Below are 19,706 nucleotides of genomic sequence, written 5' to 3'. Positions count from 1 at the left end.
GACATGCACGCAGGCAGGCATGTATGGTCACATACACAGGCATGTACAAACCCACACACAGACATGTCCAGACAACAACAACCGCCCTTCACCACTAAGAGGCAGTGACGTCACCATGGCGATTGTGCCAGGCTAAGTGCACGTTGAGGTCGGGTATTGAATTGAGCGAGATGACTGGAAGATGAGATAGCAACGTGGCTTACATCAAAGTTCTGTTCGTATCGAATCAGTCATTCGAATTATCGTGACCCCACATTACCGACGAACGGAGTTAAGGCTTAAACAATGTCAACTTGGGCAGGAGAGTGGAGAACAAGTTACACGTGAACAAATCAACTCGGGAGGGTGACAAAATGTGGCCGGGAGCACGCGGGAGAGAAGAGACGTACTTCTCCACGGCAGAGCGCTTCTGCGACTTGCCCTTGTAGTTGAGCGCCATCTTGGTCTCCATGCCCGTGTAAACGGCGACGCCTGGCGACGAGAAGCAACCACGCGGCTCTGTGAAACACGACCCCGGCCACGGCAGGGAGGCCGCTCCCGCCTCGTGGTACACCAGATACTTCACACGACCACAGTGGGCCTCTTCACCTGGCGGGCCCGCAGGTCACATCTGGCCCACAAAGGCCCTTGCAGTGGCCAATTTGGCTATGTTACACCGAGACAAGAGGAGATACAGACCGGGCCGGCGCTCACGAGGCGCTGGCTTGGGCCCCGCACCACCAAGTGTCCCCTCGGTCCCCCTAAGTTCACACTCATTAGCAGTGAACCGCTGCGACGGTGGCCCCCGCACAACCGCTCTACTGCCCCCCCACCCCCACCCCGTCCGAGAGGAGCTGCAGCTGGTCCTTGAGTAGGATGATGGAGAGATTAACAAGAGTGAGATGAGAGAGCTGCAGACCAGCAGAACGCAGGTGGGGCGCCCTGCACTTCCCCTCTTCGCTGTGGGGAAGCGCAAAGCATGGGAGGAGGGAGACGCGGTCTCAAGGGATGCTCACCAAAGAGCTCGTCGGTGTTTTTGAGGCGAGCGCCCCGGAGCAGGAGGTTTTCCTGTCCCAGGGGCCTGAGGAGAGCAGTCAGAACAACAGCACACACACACAGACACGATGACACATACACACAGACACGATGACACACACACACACAGACATGATGACACATACACACAGCCACGATGACACATACACACAGACACGATGACACAGACACACGTGGGACACGCAGCAGTGTTCTGCTCATGCCGACATTTACACAAAATACCAACCACTTGCCTCTCATCTCAATGGGCTCTGCTGCATGAGTTACTCAAGCTAAGCTCTATGCAATGCAGCTGACTGTGAGCGTTTCACCATTGTCATCATCAGCCATGATCAATCCACCACTGGATCAGGGACTCCCCCAAGCCACCACCACCTCTCATGGTCCTACAATGTAACAATGTACCCAGATCCTGCACACAAGTTGACTGCATGACTCCATCTCTGCGCCGGACAGCACCAACTCCCTGCGCTTGAGACGCCGGTTTAATGGAAGATGGCCAAATCCTGGATTTGGACCCTGGATCTCACCGGTGCAGGCGCTCTGACCTCTGAGCCACCTCCAGCCACATGCTTAGCTAAAACAGTAGAAAAAACCTTGCTCATGCTTTGAAAAGTGATATCAAAACCAAATAATATTTTCTTAAATTCCAGTTTTACAAAATGTAATGCTTGAGTACGGTACTATCAAAGTAAACCGTGCTTTAACGACAGAGGGGAAAAACCTAGAACGGAACTCGAAGTCGAACGCAGGGCCTCTGAGCTCCTAGAAACTGGGCCACTTACTCTCTCATTAATAACGAATAAAAAGTAATGGCCTAAAACGTTTGGTATCCGCGCAGTTCTCAAAGCTCGAGGCTATCATGGAGGGGCTATTTCACAGACACGGTCTGCAATGATTCCCCGGACTGGACGATGTGGCTCTGTGCAATCCCACTCGAGTAACTTGCAGTGGAATCTTTAAAATCTGGCGAATGTGGGCCGTGACGCCGACACACAATGGCTGACTGTTATCGACCGACATCACGGGATCCATAACATCCACCGTGAAACAGACAGTCGCCATCATCGCTTGGTAGGCGTGCAAGCAGCACGCATGCCGATGGTCGCCATGCTGCCGTGTCTCACCTCACAACATCTTGCTCCGTGTCTTCCAGGTGGATCACCATTCTGCCCACAAACCTGCCAATCAACACAGCGCATGCTCCGTTACCATCAGATACACCACAACAACAACCACAACAACAACGACGACGACAGCCCCAGGAAAGCCTCAATGAGTCACAAGGCTCTTTTTCACGAGGTGCCTGCATCAGGATAACTGGCCGATATCATTAACGAATTAACAAGTGCTTTTCACCAAATAATAGATTTCTTTCCATCTTGCCCTCTTCCCCACTTCCATATTGCTTTGCAAACTAATCATCTTCCATCATATCTCCAGCTGTTAGCCCTTGTCCAGATTCGGCCCACTAGACTTTTGACAACAAAAAATGGTGCGGAATCCACTGCCGGAAACCAAGATTTCCCCAGAGTTTCCCTGGCGCATTATCGAGGGCAATGATGATGGCGACGATGGCGACGATGGCGACGATGACGACGGCGATGATGACGGTGATGTCGCACTTGGGTCACCTGTAGAGGTCGGGCTGCGGCTGTTCACACTCGATGGTGGCGTGCAGCTCAGAGAGCTGCAGCAGCGACTGCAGCCTCGCCGTGTCCAGCAGGGCCGTGTGGGTCTGCACACAGCGTGGGGACGCAGACAACGGCACTTAACAACCGCAGCAGAAGCAGCAGAGAAACCCTAGCCCCCACACTCATAAATAAACACAGCCAGAGATGGGCATATATGTACCATCGAATTACAAATTACTGGAGTAATGTAGTGGGAGACAAATTGACTGTGCCGTGTAATTTAGATACAAATGACAAATTGTCAACGTAATGAAATCACACATCTAAATCATGTGTAATGTGAATGAAACCCATCGGTACTATGATGCCGCCCTCCTGTCATGCGCTATGACGTGGCCGTGCGGACTTTGTCCTCTGCGCTTGGCGTCAGAGGCATCCGTAGATGGAAAGTACATTTCCTTGTAAAGGTTCACGGGACACGGTCAACATGTTCACTCAATGCACAGCTGACTTTCGGGCTTGGCCTCCCAATTATCTGACCAAATCCGTGTCTTTCAGGACCGTCCACCACCCGACGCAGCCAAACAAAATAATTTGTCATAAGTGCAAGCGTTTAATAACGCGTCAAGTATAATAGCTTCGGCTCGCTCACCGGTACAATGAAGAACGATTATTATTATTTTAAGCAGCCTGCAGCAGTTGCCTTATGCACACGGTGGTAGCCCATCCAAGCAATGAGCCACCGAGATACGAGATTGGGCGGGCCCTGGCTCATTTAACCAAGGATGGCAATGTTGGCCAACTCCATTCTCATTGTTATGGCTCATGCAGGGTTATATGGTCATAGGTGGCCGCTGAACATTAACGATCCGCACACTGTGGAACGTGATACACTGTGGAACGTGATGTTTTGAGATGGTGACGCGCTGAGACGCTTTGCAAACCCAGCTGGTGGTGTTTGCTAAGCGCCTGTTAATGGGTTGCCTTGCTGACGCACAGTGTCGGAGCCCCTTTTAAAAGGGCAGATTACTAAGGGTCTCGAAGCAGTCTTACCGCTCGCTGTGCTATGCTCTATGTAATTATAACAATTACTTTTATTTTGTATTGTGGAGCGAGGGCACAGTGGTTATCACGCATCAATTTCCATGCTTTACCACAGCTCATATCCATGGGGAGTAATATCTGAATGAGTCCATAGGATGGCTCTCATCCAGCAGTGGACTGGCACAGCACTGTACACGGCGACACCAAGTCACTGCGAATGAACACGTGGCAGCTGCAGATGACGGTGATGACATGGCTGCCGCTCCCTAATGACCTCTGCTCTCTCGACCCTTTCAGGGACCTGCCACGGCCGCTCGGCTCGTGGACAAAACTGAACTGCGTCCGAACGCCAGGGCAAAGGTGGGGCAAAGGTCATCTCGCAAGGCAAAGGTGAACGCATCGGCGCGGGAACGTGGAGCGAGCGTTGCGCAAGTGGAGAACCTTGAGGTTGGTTTCCCCATCGAGGCTCGCAGTCGTCACGTGACATGTGCCGTCCCCGTTGCATGACGAGAGCAGCACCAGATCACACGGGAACGTCTCGTCTGACGTGACACGCACGATGTCGCCCACCTGCGGGGGTCACAGGGTCGCGAGGTCAAGGCGCTGGGTCACGAGGTCACCGCCGCAGCCAACGTCAGAAGCAACGCCGACGTCGGCGCCAGAAACATCGGCACCAGCAGCACCCGCAGCAGTACTAATATGCAATTAGCGTTTTTAATTCATGTTGCCACCCATGCGGAAGCAATTACACTTCTGTCATTTGAAAAATGCAGGAAGTTTCCCATTGGCGGAACGCCAAGTAAGCCGAGCGGCGGTTCCTTGTTTAAGAAACGCTTAACGTTTGCAACAGGAGACGTGGGTGGGCTCTAACGGAGAATTGGCTAGGCAAGGAGGCTAGGGCTTTAGTAAATAACACACACTCAAACATAGCCCTGGAGCGTGCTTGGGCCAACTCCCTATGCGTAGTTCATCTCAATGAACACCTCCGGACCCTCTACGTGTTGGAACTTCCCTTCATATGTTCCTGCCAGGAAAGGGTGATGATTGATATTCGTTTACAACTGAATAATTTACGGCGTTATTATTCTAATTTGGACAAAATGAGCCCCTTACACCGGCGCACAATTGACTACACTTCTTTAAATGAATTAACGTCCAGTGCAAGCGAAGCAGATGGCGCGAGTAATATTTTCCCGTTAATACGCGCACCGCGGCATTAACCAGAGCGGCCAGGCAGATTCCAACCGTGAACCTCCGCAACACGCGGCGACCGCCTCCCCCTGCAGCACCGCCGCCGTGCGTCTCACCCGAATGTTTTTGGAGCGCGTCTTTACGAGGCCGCCGCTGCGCACCGCGTACACAGTGTAGTTGTTGGTCTCGTTGTCGGCTTTGTGCCGGAGCCAGTCTTCATATCCCTGGGACAGTCACAGAGAGGCAACACAGCAGCGGCGGGCTGGGCGCTGTTTGAGGCGAACATCATCGGTGACGGGGCCGAGCATGGCAGCGAAAGACGCAGCGTAGGAGGTGAGCCAGCGTAGGACGCAAGCAAGCGTAACCCACGACCCCGCCGTGAGCGAGGCTCACCAGGCGAAGCGGACCGCACGCGCTCGTGCGTCAACCGCGGTGGGACGAGCCTCAGATGAGCATCTCCTGCTTACAGCCATGAGCCAGCCGGTGGAAATCCCACATTATTATGGCGGGGGCAGGTCTACCATAGGACAACCGCTGGTGACTTCCTCACAAAGTGCAATTAATTTTACCAACCCCAGAAGGATGTAAACCCCTCCAGCCAGGACTTGAACTCAAACGAGCCACTCGCTCTACAGCTGCATCGCGCAGACAAGGGGTTAACGCTCATTGGTCTGCACGGACAGCAGAACAGTGAGCCCACGTTGCCCATCGCACGTTGCCGTATGGCCCTACGACACCAAGCACGCAGCATTCAACCGTTTATCTCACATCCTCCTCTCAAAAGCCACTCTCGTTTTGAAATTTCCTTGCGAGGGAGCCGTGCGTTGCTGCGCAACTCCAAACCGCGAGGGAAAAGCACGACCACGGTTGTAATGGAAGATGATTGCGTAACGCCAGAGCTCATTTGTGAAACTAGGGGTGGGGGTTTTACCAAACTCACCTGTTTGATGGCCGTGACGATTATTACAAAAAAGAGGGGGAGCCCGCTGGTGACCGGACTCGTGGGAGTGTCTATTATGAGCTGCAAAACACCAAGAGGGCGGGAGGCAGAGATGAGCACACAGTCCACAGAGAGTGTCCTGTAGAGCACAGATTAACATCCCATCCCCACCCCGATTAACGAGCAGCAGCACGCCGGCTCACTCACATCACCATTACAGGCACGGTTGCCGCAAGCCGCATGCAGCAATACAGACAGATTTAGTATCCCGGGTTCCCGTCATGATCATCATCATCATTATTGATCCATCTACTACTGGATGAAGGCCTTCCCAAGCCGGTGCGATCTCTCAGTCCTGGCACCAAACAATCCTTGTAGCGACTCCGCACGACCTTGTTTCGTCGCTCCATATTTGCGGTGCACGTCCTCTCAGTCTCGACCAGCGGCCTTCATCCGAGCTCCCGTAATCGGGCTCGATTCCAGGTTCGCGTCACCTCTTATCTGCGTCTGAATCTTGGTGCTCGGGCAGGTTCTTACAGGTTGCCGCGGGACTACATTGCGGAAAGCAGTGCAGCGCAATCAATTGTTATACTGTACTTTGACGTTCCACGTTTCATTTAACCTCACCGACCAGTGTGGTCAAGTATGGGCAGACAATCCGCATGATCCGCACGGCATCGGAAGGGCTTCATCCAGCAGTGGATAGACAAAGGGTGCTGTACAAGTGTACGCAGCAGCAGCAGAGTGGGGGGGAGGGGGCATGAGTGCTCGGGAGATGGAGCGCGCCTCTCACCTGCACCAGGAAGATGATGATGAAGTAGAAGTTTGCGATTCTGCGGAACTGCTCGAAGAGATTCTTGGGAATGAAGTTCCACACGGTGTACTGTAACACACGGCATCCCCCGTATAGCCATTAATGGACTGTCAGGGCGAGTGCAGTTAGTGAGTAGCACCTATTAAGGCCAGCACAGCACACGAGAGGGTGGGTGGCCAGCACTACGTCTGGCCACATTTGTCTCCACCCACGGCTGACGTTTACACATCATACCAGGTACTCTCGTTTAAGGCTGAGTCGATCAAGGGTATGCCCAGGATCGGTTCAAACATTCGCCACCATTATTGGTTGTGAGCTTGAAACGAACTCGGGTTCGGAGTGCAGCACGCTAACTGCAGCGTCACCACTCCCCATCCTGCAACAGGCACACAGAGGGTTGGGGACAGTCACAGGGAGCAAAGCAGAGCCGACGTCCTCTGTGACAACATTCATAAATATTCCTAACTCATCCACAAAACTCCTCTCTCCCCTGCCTAGGACTGCCTCTCTCTATTAAGCAGGTTAATTCTTACCTTCAACATTATCATTGTTGCTACGCTTGTTTAACCCGGAAAGCCTCACTGAGTCTCAAGACTCATTTATAGGAGGGTCCTGCAAAGTTATTCGCGTAAGTGGGCAATGTTGCTGCGGCGTGTGATCTCAATTTAGTGATTTGCAGGTAAATTTCCGCATTCGGATGTTTGCCCAATACCAGTAACATGATATGATTGTTTTTTAACTATTGGTGGAAACTGGAGAACCCGTAGGAAACCCATGCAGAACAGGGCACAACAAACTCTAAACGAAAAAAGGCACCCGCATAAGGAATAAAAAACTCCGGGCCTCCGTGCTCTGAGGCACAGGTGTTACCACTGCTTGCCCGCCCTGCGCCCACTACAATTCCATCTCCTCCCCATCTCTGACCTGTTGCCCTCCCACCGCTGTTAACAAAAAACCTCTGAAATGAACTCTATGCTTTCCACAGCTCACCAAACACACATCGCCCTATTTGTATAAATCTGAAATAATATTGGCATTGAAGTGGTCTCTACAAATCCTGCAACCAAGCGTAAAGACCGAAAGGCAGATAGAGGGAGTTTGTCAGGGCAGATCAAGGAGCTGGCCAAGTGAGGCTGTGGTAAATGGTCCGCAAATCTGTTGCGGATTCTCCAATAAAGACACATCGAGCGCAGCACGTCCCGCCAAATTGATCTGCACCTCGCCGCGACGTACATTTCTCATGACTGTTGGAAGCAAAATAGAATTTAAATATCCAAGTCAAGGACCACATGAAATGAAGTCACGGCCATGTGAAATGAAGACGCGGGCCGGCAGCAGCTCGGAGGAGGTGGTGGCTCCACACGCCTGCTTGACGGCACCGATGCTTGGTACCAAACGACCACCGTGTGACAATGGCGCTGGTGGCGTGGTCGTGCCAGGAGACGCGGTTATAGACGGCGACGCGGAGGGCACGCACCTTGGAGGAGATTATGCGGTTGTCGGGAAACCACTGAGGCACGTAGTGATCGACGTGGGGCGGCGCGTGATTCGACACGCGCACCGTCCGCGTGTCCGTCACCTGCGTCTGCTCCAGCCCCTGGGCAAGGTGGGGTCAAGCACAGGGATCGCACGCAACGGGTCATACAGATGGAACAGGTGGATTGCACATTTTTGCTGTACTGCCGTCTGCTAGCGAGCTAGCGAATCGCACCCCGGATACCCACGGGAGAGGAGTTTCGCAAAAATGTGTGCGCTATGCACACAGCCCACGTACGTGGCCACCACCACCACCCAGTATCTGGGAGCCATTCCATGGCCGTGGCGTGGCTGCAGGATGTCGTTACTCTTACTCATCCCCATGGGGCTCCCACCAGCCCATATTCTGTCTCGTCTCGCCCACACTGCATGCACCCACCAGGCTGCAGGTCATAATAGCACAAAAAGATCCCCCGTATAGCCTTTGCTTTAAATCACAAGGGGGAACGTGCGTCTGATAATCCGGAGACTACTGTAACAGTTACAATGTGTGTGCGTGTGATGTAAGCAGTGCAGCACTGTGTGAAGCCGCAGCGCATGGTGACCTACCACCCTCTCCATCGCACACAGCCTTGTGTGATTATGATAAAAATCTAACGAGGCCGACACATTACTTTGGCTGCCTGTTTTAAATTTCCAACTCACCATGTTTGTGAGTAATGCCAGTTAACTATGAACCATCCATGTGTTCATAGTGAACTGGCCTGGTATGGGAAAGGTGGTGGTGGTAGTTCAAGTTTCAAGTTTCATTTATTAGGTATAGCCCTGTGAGCCATGCGGCTCTTGAATCGGGTGCAACCGCAACAAACAAAAAAACAAAAACATGAACAAGTTCACCGTGGCAGCCGTACCTCACCGCGCTGGTCAATATGATGCAAAATTTTAAATTTCCAAACAGTGCAATTGTATTGTCTGAAAGACAAATGCCCATTGTCAGTGTTACTGTGTTTAACGTGGACTGCAGTATGAATCGAGTTAAGCAAATAAAAAATAAAAAGGCACGACTTTAAAAACGGTTGTTAAATAGTTTATTTGCACATACTAGAAGCGCTGTGATTGGCAGGACATGGTCACCGTCCTCGCTAACCATCAAAGAGCTGAATATTAAATGCCCAAAAATGCATCAATTGGGGAGGAGCGGTGGTGCATTTATCAGCGCGCTGCACAATAAAACCAGCAACCAGAGCTTGATTCCCGGCCGCGGCCTCCATCAGTGGTGAATATCTGGGCTTGTCGCTGCTCCCACTACCATAGCCATCACCAACCTGTACTAACCCGCATGGTAAAGTATGGTCAAACAAACCCCATGACTAATGTGCTGTGGGAAGGCACTCATCCAGCAGCGAAATGGGAAAAACTGCTGTACACGCACACATGCATTTATATAAATGAAGTCTCAGCGTGGACTTTCTTGAATGACTCTTGGGTGGGTGCCAACCAAATTTAGGTAATTATTTGGCGAGCACGGGCACCCCCAATCTGGTTTATTGCTGTGGCAAGGCAGGGCACCATTGAGGCTGATCACGACGACGATAATAATATTAACAATAACTTGTACTTATTAGGCGCCTTTCACAATGTCTCAAGGTGCCATTACGATGGCAACATTCTGAAGATGATTTATCGAGAGCAGTGCCACTTCCTGGAATAGGAGTCAGGAATATTTCTGACTTGTGGTCACCAATGGCGCAAACCTGCCCATGCGGTAATGGTGGTTGGTGGCCTAAGGCGACAGAACCACAAGTTCCGCTGCCGAGATGTCGAGTCATCATCATCCACTGTACACGAGCCGCACACTCGCACCGCGTAAGCAATAAAAGCCCGGCACGGAGCAACCAGGGTGCGGGGCAGGGTGTGAGAGCCACGCACCTTGTCCTAGCAACGCCGACAGGTGGAATGTATGCCACAGATTACACCAGGTTCATGGTGGACTGCAGAGCTGGGCTCTCTAATTATCCAACTGATCGATAACTCTGCCAATAACCGGTCCGATTGCTAGACTAATTGGATTGCACGAAAATAGTTGTGCGGGGAAAAATCCACTCTTCTCTCCAAGTGTGCCGCTGGATGGGAGGTGATAGAAGGGGCTTGGTGATTGGTTTATTGGGGGTTTCCTGCCTTCGGGAGACTGCAAAATGTGCGAGCGGCCACCACTTTTAAAGAGGGGCAACGAGTAACCGACCACAAATTAAGTAATTGATTATAATTTGTAGTCTATTAATTGAGTGAATGGACTGACCGCCCCGGCTTTAACAACATTAAACGTCCTGCGCAAGGTCGTGCAAGTGCCTGTAAGACAGGGAAACTGTTCTCCGGGACCCAGGGTTGCATGCTGGGGTAAGCCCGAGAATATTTCCTCCTGTCGTTTTCCTGGTGGGGCTGCGTGTTGAGCATTCTCCTCTTATTATTCCAGGCGGCTGCGAAAACGTGCAAGTCAAATTCGTATTCGGCACCAACTTCTGTTTCCACTTCAAACTCAGAGCCAAAGCCCTTCCTAGGCCCATCACGGTTTCATGCAGCACTTCCTTCTGGAGTTCCTAACCGAGTCCAAGAGACGCTCCTCTAAGTCCACAGACCCAGTGAGTCAATTCTGACTTAATTAATGACATCCCCGTTTTTGATGCATTCATAATTGGATTGTGGGTTAGGCCAAGTAATGATCCGACCCCAATTGTGCCATTAAGACCCTCCGCCATCCGACGCAGCCAAACAAAGTGAATGTTCTCATGTACATATTGCGTCATTTCACGGGTAAGTCAAAGAACAATTCTCAACAAAATATATCAGCAATTGGATACGATGTCAGATCCTGACGTGGCCTAACCCAATATGCAATGCTGATCCGTAATACCGGCTGAGAAAACTTGTGTGTTAAGACAATCATTGTTTTATTATTATTATTACTACATAATTGAAGATGATTATGCATAGTTTCATAAAACACGACTTATTTATGTGCACTGACTGTGAATGTCACTGTTTGGTGCCGGGCTTACAAAGCCACGGCGGATAATGTGTTGGCATTACGTGTAGCCCGCTTACGGGGCGTAGTACCGGCCCTAGCGGGGCTTGGGTGAGCCCTGGTCAGTGCGGAGGCACCACGTACAGCGTGCGGTGCGGGCTCCCGGTGAGGGAGCGAGAGGGAGTGTCAGCCAGCCAGGGTTACATTGTGGCATGATACGCTAGTTGACCTGCCGACACGTGACCGGATGATATTGGAGGGGGGCCACCGGTGGACGGGGGCTGCTGAGCGGTCACGTGGTGTAAAAGAGCTCTCGGGAGCCTTCGGGAAAGAGCTCGAGAGATCGAGAAGGTGGGCGGGGCGAGGGGCGGAGCCAGCCCCAGCCCAGGCCGATATAACGGGAGCCCCGTGAGGGGCTCGGGGTTCTTCGTGTTGCTGGTGAAGAAGATCCACGTTGGGTAAAAGAAGCCTTTAGCCACGCGGTCCGGGACCCAGCTTCTGGTCCGGGCCTGGATAGCGAACCGTGTCTAGTTCTGCCGTAGCGTGGCTAGATGGGCATTCCATACCAAAGTGTAGGTTGTGTTATGTCATGTTGAGTTGGTGAAATAAATAGTGTTGCTCCCAAGACAACGTCTGCGACTCAGTTGCACTCACTACATATGTAGCAGGTGAATGGTCTGATGCACACACGAAACTGAGTGCATCGTCGCCACCATCCCAACGTGGATGAAAAAGTCAGTTTTGTCTAAGTCCGACAACGCAGTGGTATGATATGGGCGTCGCTCTCCCTCATCGAGAACAGTGAACAAGTTATTTCTGATTCACAGTTCCTTATCGGTTTTGTGTACTACACCCAACTTAAAAATCTACTTTCAGATGAAGCTAATGATTACTCCAATCTTTTAAGTGTCTTCCAAAAGATTCCCAAAATCAGTGCAACTGCCTCAGTCTATGTCCCCACACCGAGTTCGTGACTGCAGCGTAGCTTTCTTGCTTCACCGAAAGATAATATTACTGCCAGGAAGAAAGACAGAGAAAAGAAAGACTTCTGTGGGGGTCCAATAATCTCATCGGCTCCCTTGCGAATAGTTTGTCCGGATTAGCCTGGGATTTTACACCTAAGTTGGGCTTAACCTTGTTGCACAGCTCGTGAAACAAGCGATGACACTCGGGCAGGCGGGGCACCAAAGTAGGACATGCTCATAATCGCGAGCAGCGCACACACACAGCATACACGCAGCACACACGCAAGCAGCACAATCGCACTCAGGCAGTATCATTACATTGCCACGGCTGAGGCAAGACACCGAGGAGATGGGTTCGGCCACTTAGTCAAGATATGAATTTGACCCCAAGTGCCTCCTTCTGTAAAGACGCACAGAGAGACACATGCTTGATTCAAATTTTAAAGATAGAAAGAGGAACACATGGATTAGATAACAGACACAGGTTGAACACATCATTCCAACTTTTCATCACTCAAAATCAATTGGCATATTTGCCCACGTGACATTTTGATTTGATTGGCTGTGGGGTGGTGGAGGGTATAGCTGAAAATTGGCATTATACCTATATGATCTAATCTAAAAATAAACTAATTATGAATCGTAATATTGGTAGTGACACCCTACATTAAAAAAACAAATCACACTCTTAAATAAAACCAGTAGGCTTGGACAGGACATGCCACTAGAAGGATCGATGGCCAAGGGATGGAACAGATCCAAGAGGATGTCCACTGTAGAGACGGAGCGATAACTTCGGCTTACGTGCAAGTGCTGGGTGGATTGTTGCATCGCGGGACAGGGAAGGATGGTGACTGCTTTGGGATGCATTAATTCCAAGGTGGATTGATCATGGTTGATGATAATGATTATGTCACCAGGCGGTACCAATCTCTGTCATGGCTCATAGCAGCCAGAAGATCAGCCGATTGCTGTGGGTTTTCCTTCTCGGAGTTACACAGATAAGACATCTTCCGGGCTTCAGATGTGAAACTTCAGTGCACACTGTTGACAGCCTGCGGTGTCTACGCATTCAGCTGAACAAGAGGCGGCTGTCTGTGCTGGGGACACGGAAGAGATTACGAGACTCTGACCACAAGTCGGCCCGAAGCAATAAATCTCTGCTTCCTCTGCTTTCTGAAGCAGAAGACACACGTGACAGCAGCAGCAGTGGTCACAAGACGGCATTAATGTTTAACAGGCGTGGTGCGATCATCACCATACACAGAGCACCACCGCAGGAGTCTATGATCGCTTATCTTACAGTTGTGACCACAAAAACAGCAACACCTCCTCTAAGCTCTCCGGAGTGGTTGCAGGGTTACGCCACAATCAATTGAGTCAAATGTATTTGTTTAAGCAGGTGGAAACTCAAGAGATACGTCTCATTTGAAAGAGTGACTGACCTGGGTCACCAAAATGACAAAAGCAAAACAATTAAAATAAAGTTACAGCAATGAAGGAAAGACAACTGCATCACAAGATAAAAAAAAGATTCAACAAACATAATTCAACACTGAAAAATAAATGCCCTGCAATGAAAGCCGGCTCAAGCAAATTATTTATAGACTGATCACGATGCCCAACGTTCCGCTACACGAGTTTGGGAGTTTATTCCGGAACTAAACCCAAATACAGTATCACTATTTGAACGGAATTAAATTCCTGAAGCTTCCAGCACGTGGAGAAAACGTTGGTCATGGTGCCGAACAACACGCGGTACATCCATAATACATATCGGGCAGCTTTCCAGCACAACGACAATAACTTATGGTTATGTACAGTGATACCTCGGTTCACGAACTTAATTCGTGAACTGACTCTGGTCGCGAACCGAATTGGTCGTGAACCGAGGCACATTTTCCCATAGGGTTCAATGTAAATCCGGTTAATCCGTTCTGACCTTTTTTTTGTTGTTTTTGAAGCACAAAAATATGAAACTAATTACAATACACATTAGTACTGTACAGTATAGTAATGTATAAAGAGAGAACACTAACCTTGCTTGAGATGACTTCAGTAAGCACTCAAACGGGTGAACTGTACAATACAGTAAGTACAGTATTGTACAGTACAGTAGTACAGTACTGTATGTGCTAAAAAGCACACCAAAAAGCAAAAAGTCACTGAAAGTGTCTTCACAGTACTCACAGTACTTCTTTCTGTGTCTCTTCTTCTCTCCACGATCTTCCTACAGGAAGTCACGACCATGTGACAGCCTGGAAATAGCATTAGAATGGCCGCGGCTCCTGTTCGTGAACCGAAGCGGAGTTCGTGAACCGGAGCATATTTTTATGAACTTTTCTGTTCGTGAACCGAGTTGTTCGTGAACAGAAGCGTTCGTGAACCGAGGTATCACTGTACTCTGCAACCAACTGGTTCTGTAGTGACTGTGCTTGTCACTGTGTGGTGCCGGGGCTTACGAAGCCGCGGCGGGTAATGTGTTGTCATTATGGGCAGCCCGGATTACGGGATGTAGTACCGGCCCTAGCGGGGCTTGGGTGAGTGCTGGTTAGCGCGGAGGCACCGCGAGCAGCGTGCGGTGCCGGCTCCCGGTGAGGAAACGAGAGGGAGCGTCAGCCAGCCAGGGTTACCTTGGGGCATGATACGCTGGTTGACCCGCTGACACGTGACCGGACGATACTGGAGGGGGGCCACCGGTGGACGGGGGCCGCTGGATGGTCACGTGGTCCAAAAGAGCTCTCGGGAGCCTTCGAGAAGGAGCTGGAGAGACCTGGAAGGTGGGCGGGGCGAGGGGCGGAGCCAGCCCCAGCCCGGGGGCATCTAACGAGGGCCCCGTGAGGGGCTCGGGGTTCTTCGTGTGCTCGAGGTGTTACGAAGATCCACGTCGGGGAGAAGAAGCCTCTAGCCACGGGGGCCAGGACCCAGCTTGTGGTCCGGACCGGGATAGCGAACCGTGTCTAGTTCTGCCGTAGCGTGGTGAGATGGGCATTCGAGACCCGAGTGTAGATTGTGTTATGTTACGTACCGTTGTGTAAATAGTGTTGCCCCTAAGATAACGTCTGCAACTCGGTTATACTCTGTAACCCACTGGTTCTGTTTGTACTCCTTATCCCACTGGTTCTGTATGTACTCTGTAACCCACTGGTTCTGAATATTCTCCATAACCCATTGGTTCTGTTTGTACTCCATATCCCACTGGTTCTGTAATGTGCTCCAAAGCCAACCGGTTCTCTATGTACTCTGTAACCCACTGGTTATGTTTGTACTCCATAGCCCACTGGTTCTATATGTAAAGTACTCCATAACCCACTGCCATTGGTTCGCTTACATTTTAATAGTGGCTTGTGATGCGGTCAAATCTAGACACCTGATTGTGCTATGTAAAGCACAATGAATTTCGCAGGGTTTTAGAATGAAGAATAAAAGTATTTAAACAACTTCCTCAAAAGTGTAAAACCAGCTCCACTCGCAACTGTTTCTCGTTTCATCTCACATGACAGCACATATGGGCGGGAGCCCCTTTGAAATTAAAATACTGTACAGGCAGTCCTCGATTGACGAACACCTGTACTTACCAACCAGCTTCCATGAAATATCAAATACAACATTCACTTAAAACGAGAACTCGCAATTGCAAACCGAACCGCGTAACTATTTTGGTTCAGAGGAGCGATTCCTCCGCCAGAGATGAGTCGGCTTCGTGCTCGGAGTGAGTGTCTGTGTGTGTCTGTATGTGTGTCTGTGTGTGTTGGTGCTCGCTAACAGCACTTGCCCCTACCGTCTGTTCAGGCTATACGGGGGATCTTTGTCTTTGTTTGTTGGGGGAGCGGTGGTGTAGCTGTTAGCGTGCTGCGCTATGAACCTGGCGACCCGGGTTCGATTCCCACTCACGGTCAACACCAGTGACGATTATCTGAACCGGTCATGGGCCTCCCCTAAGTCGACTCAGCCTCAAATGAGTACCTGGTAAGGTGTGTAAACATCGCTACTGGAGTGACAAAGGCGGCCGTGCGGGGCGCTGGTCGTTCACCCCCTCGTGTGCCGTGCCGGCCTTCATAGGCGACGCTCGCCAACAGCACTTGCCCCGACAGTCTGCCAAGGCTATACGGGGGTCGCGTTGTGGTGTCTCTTTGCCTTTGTGTGTGCACAATTGTGGTGACTTCTTTCTGAATACAAGCGAGAAATCGGGACTCCTGATAAGTGAAAATAAAACAGTTTTTTTTTATGTTTTATTCATGATACAGTACTTTTCTAAAGTTTCACATGCAGATGTACAATATTTATCCTTATTTATGAGTTTAACAATGCTTCCCTTTTCATTGAACCGTAACAGATTTCGTAACACTGACCGTAAGGGCATTTAAATAGTACATTAAATTATTGTGTTCCGACTTACGAACCGTTCGACTTTTGAACGAGTCTCGCGAACGAATTAGGTTAGTAACCCGAGTACTGACCTATTTAACTTTGTATAATGTATATACAGTACTGCATAGACTAAATATTATGCGATCTCAACCTTCCCAACGCAGTGCTGAATTTGTGGCATTATTCAGAAAATGTGAAATTACAAATGTCACTTGTAAAAGCACATTTCACCCAGAGCACACAAAGTGCTGTACAGAGGTAGAAACAGAAATATTTTTTCCAAAAAAATATGAACTTCAGTTTTCAGTTTAATTTATTTGGTATATCCCTGTGAGCCATTCGGCTCTTGAATCGATCAGGAACTTTATGAGCCAGGTATAAATTCCTCGTTCCTGTGGTCAGGGGGCACTGCCTCCATAGATAATTCTCACTCATTCGCTATTCTTGAGTCTCCTCTAACAGATGCAAGATTTCAACACGCATCGAGTCAGCAAGGGCCTCCTCGCCAAGCCCCGGGGTGCGGCTTCTGCGCCACCGACCTTCCCGACACTCGCCACAACATCGCGTGGCATAACCCTGTGGGGTGCTGTGACACGAGGCAGTTGTCAACCAATATGGTGTGGTAATATCTAGTCCAGTAATCCAGCCGAGGCTACGCGAGACGTGCAAATCGTTCGTAGTCTATGATCGCAGCATTGTTTTAAATGCAGTCACCGACGACCTGGGCGGAGGCATCAAGTTTGAGCGCAACTCGATCGATCACCCGTTTATCGATCACACAAAGTCCCAGCCAGACACGGCCATCGTGAATCATCCCCCGAGTGGCAGCGGCCCTCAGGGCTGTAGCCCCCGACCGCAGTGGCGCCAAGTGGATTCGACAGCCAAGACGAACCTCCCCGCAAAGCCACTCAATGCCCGCAACTTGGTACAGAATCTCAGTGGCCTTGACACGGCCATGAGGTAGCCCCGGCGACACCAGCCCGGGGCACGAACCCGCGGGGTATCAGCGGTGGCGGTGTCCCATTTGTGTCTCTGGCATGGCCGTGATTAATCCCTTTAGATAAAAACAGCTTAAGAGCTTACAGGCAGCATCTCAGTGTCTCTGATACGGACATTACCAGGTCGGCGTGCCCATTATGAACTCCCCGAGAGAAATACTCCCAACTTTAGTGTGTTAACCACACAGATGATCGATATCCGGCATGGCCATTATGAGCCGGTGAGACACCTGGACCCAGGTCTCGAACCTATTCCTCAACATCGCTGGCTCAGTGCCTGTGACGTGGTCATTATCAACCCACGAATCCACCCAACAACGGCAAATTGTACTTGTAATGTGAGTAAAATTCGTTATCCACCCTATCAAGACGAGCACTGGTTAACGTAACTTTAAACGGAACAAACTTTAATAATCATTGCGAACCCAGCCACCAATGCCTCAGGGACAGCGCTGTGAACCAATCCCTGCACTAACAACAGGCCGACCACGCTCACAAACACATTCACGAACCGGTTACCTTCTCACGCAAACTATAACCAGCAACTAAACAATGAAAGTAACTTTTTAAACTAATCTGGTCCGTGCGGCCTAGCAGCCCACGCCGCCTCACGCCTTTCCTGAGCTGCCTACCCGACATGACTCGCCTCCGGCAGAGGACGGAACCGACCGGTCTCCGCCACGGGGATCGTGGGCGGATTTGCGCGACTCACCAGACATCTCTGGAACCGCCGCCACATTCCCTGGCGCGGAGATCGGAGTGAAAACGAGTTCCCTCTGCGAGACGGGATGCGGCTTCGCTTGTCACGGCAGGAGCAGCAGCAGCAGCAGCAGCGGCGGCGGCAGCAGCAGCGGCACGAGTTGTGGCGATGGGTGGTCAGTGGCATCCACTTCCACGTCAGTGCCCCGCCCCCGTTACCGAACACCGGGACGCACGGCGTCACCGCTTTGCAGCCGAGGCGGTGTTTGCAGCCCGAACCGTGTTGTACCACTTTAATTCAAAAGCTTTAAATGCATTTGTGAATATGATTCGTCCGCATTTACAGATTACGTTTAATTTCTGTACTGCAGTTCAATTAATTTCATTGAACAGAATCGACGTGCAAGAACAGATCTGAAAGCATGCAAATGCATGAGCTGCATTTGCAGCCGTGGGTGTGTCTCCACTGCAACACTATTGATTTAAACGTCTTTGGATACACGTTGTTGCAAATTGTCCGCATTTGCAGGTCATGTTGCGTGTTCTTTCATGCAGTGCAATGAATGCAATAACAGGTCTGCGAGCGTGTGCTGTGCATGATATCTGCATTTGCAGCTCAAGCCAGATCTCTGTACTGCGGTACAATTGAATTTTTACTTGAATTTGTTTAACCAGATGCGAGCTCTCACAAACATCATCATACGATAATTGAACAAGTGTGCGTTTGCCTGTCCGGATTTTAAAAAGTAATTTTTTTGAGAGCATGACATTCGTGAAACATCAATATTCAATTAAACATTCCATGTGTATTTTTTAAATCTTAGTAAAAAAATTTGTAAAGTTTGCGAAACTTTACAATTTTACGACGGTCTCATTCGCGACACATTTATGACGTCTATTTAAGGCCACAATGGATCGATTTGTGGCACAAAGGTGCCATCCATTTAGTAGGTACGAAAAAACGTCAAAACTTGACCCCTCCCTGTACGCACGCGGCCTTTTAACCCCCCCCCCCCCCCCCCCCGAATCCTATAGAACGGCCGATATTTAATCCACGCAGAAACGATCAATGATTAATAATATGAACGTGTTTAAGCAAACAGATAGTCCACCGCCGGCTGCATTATTATCGAGGCTTCACCCCCCCCCCCCCCACCGTTTCCTATGCGTACATTATCAGTAGACCCATCCGCCCCTGCATGCCGACGTGCTCAATGGATGGTCCCAAACTTCACTTACGACCGACTCAGGACACATTTAAACAGCGATGGCTCTTCTGTTAAACGTCAGTAAAGTTTATTTTAAAAAGTTCAAGTCACTAAAGCAGAGGAAGGAATGTAAATAAATTTTTTATCTATAAAAATTGCTGTCAATTTCAGTAAAAATGTCATGTACAGTAACGCACTGTACACTTAGCACTCTTGACCTATCAATTAAGCGCATTGGGGGAGTGTTTTCTCACGTGTTCTAGCATTCAGAATGGTTAATACGTTGTTTTTAAAATGCAAACAAATATT

At 50.1% G+C, this 19,706-nt stretch overlaps 1 protein-coding gene across 7 annotated transcripts in view; it reads right to left on the bottom strand.

The window, feature by feature from the left end:
* Positions 1-18,392, bottom strand: part of ATP11B (ATPase phospholipid transporting 11B (putative)) — a 41,402-nt gene extending 23,010 nt beyond the window's left edge. For 3 of the 7 annotated variants that reach the window (XR_009756943.1, XM_061575068.1, XM_061575073.1), the window contains exons 1-10: positions 18,203-18,388; positions 8,136-8,255; positions 6,638-6,727; positions 5,845-5,925; positions 5,021-5,128; positions 4,155-4,283; positions 2,670-2,773; positions 2,163-2,216; positions 996-1,060; positions 390-471 (exon numbers count right to left, since the gene is read on the bottom strand). Coding sequence is in view for 6 of the 7 variants with exons in the window: in XM_061575068.1 (XP_061431052.1) it covers positions 390-471; positions 996-1,060; positions 2,163-2,216; positions 2,670-2,773; positions 4,155-4,283; positions 5,021-5,128; positions 5,845-5,925; positions 6,638-6,727; positions 8,136-8,255; positions 18,203-18,376 (1,007 nt within the window). In the remaining variant the exon portion in view is untranslated. Of the gene's footprint in view, positions 1-389; positions 472-995; positions 1,061-2,162; positions 2,217-2,669; positions 2,774-4,154; positions 4,284-5,020; positions 5,129-5,844; positions 5,926-6,637; positions 6,728-8,135; positions 8,256-18,202 lie in introns of all 7 variants that reach the window. The other 4 variants (XM_061575070.1, XM_061575071.1, XM_061575072.1 and 1 more) reach the window with 2 other exon arrangements.
* Positions 18,393-19,706: the final 1,314 nt, after the last annotated feature.

The sequence above is a fragment of the Lethenteron reissneri genome, chromosome 57, assembly GCF_015708825.2.
Source record: "Lethenteron reissneri isolate LAM-NWPU_2019-01 chromosome 57, ASM1570882v1, whole genome shotgun sequence".
Classification (NCBI taxonomy): Eukaryota; Metazoa; Chordata; class Hyperoartia; order Petromyzontiformes; family Petromyzontidae; genus Lethenteron; species Lethenteron reissneri.
This window is presented reverse-complemented; position numbering and strand designations above follow the sequence as displayed.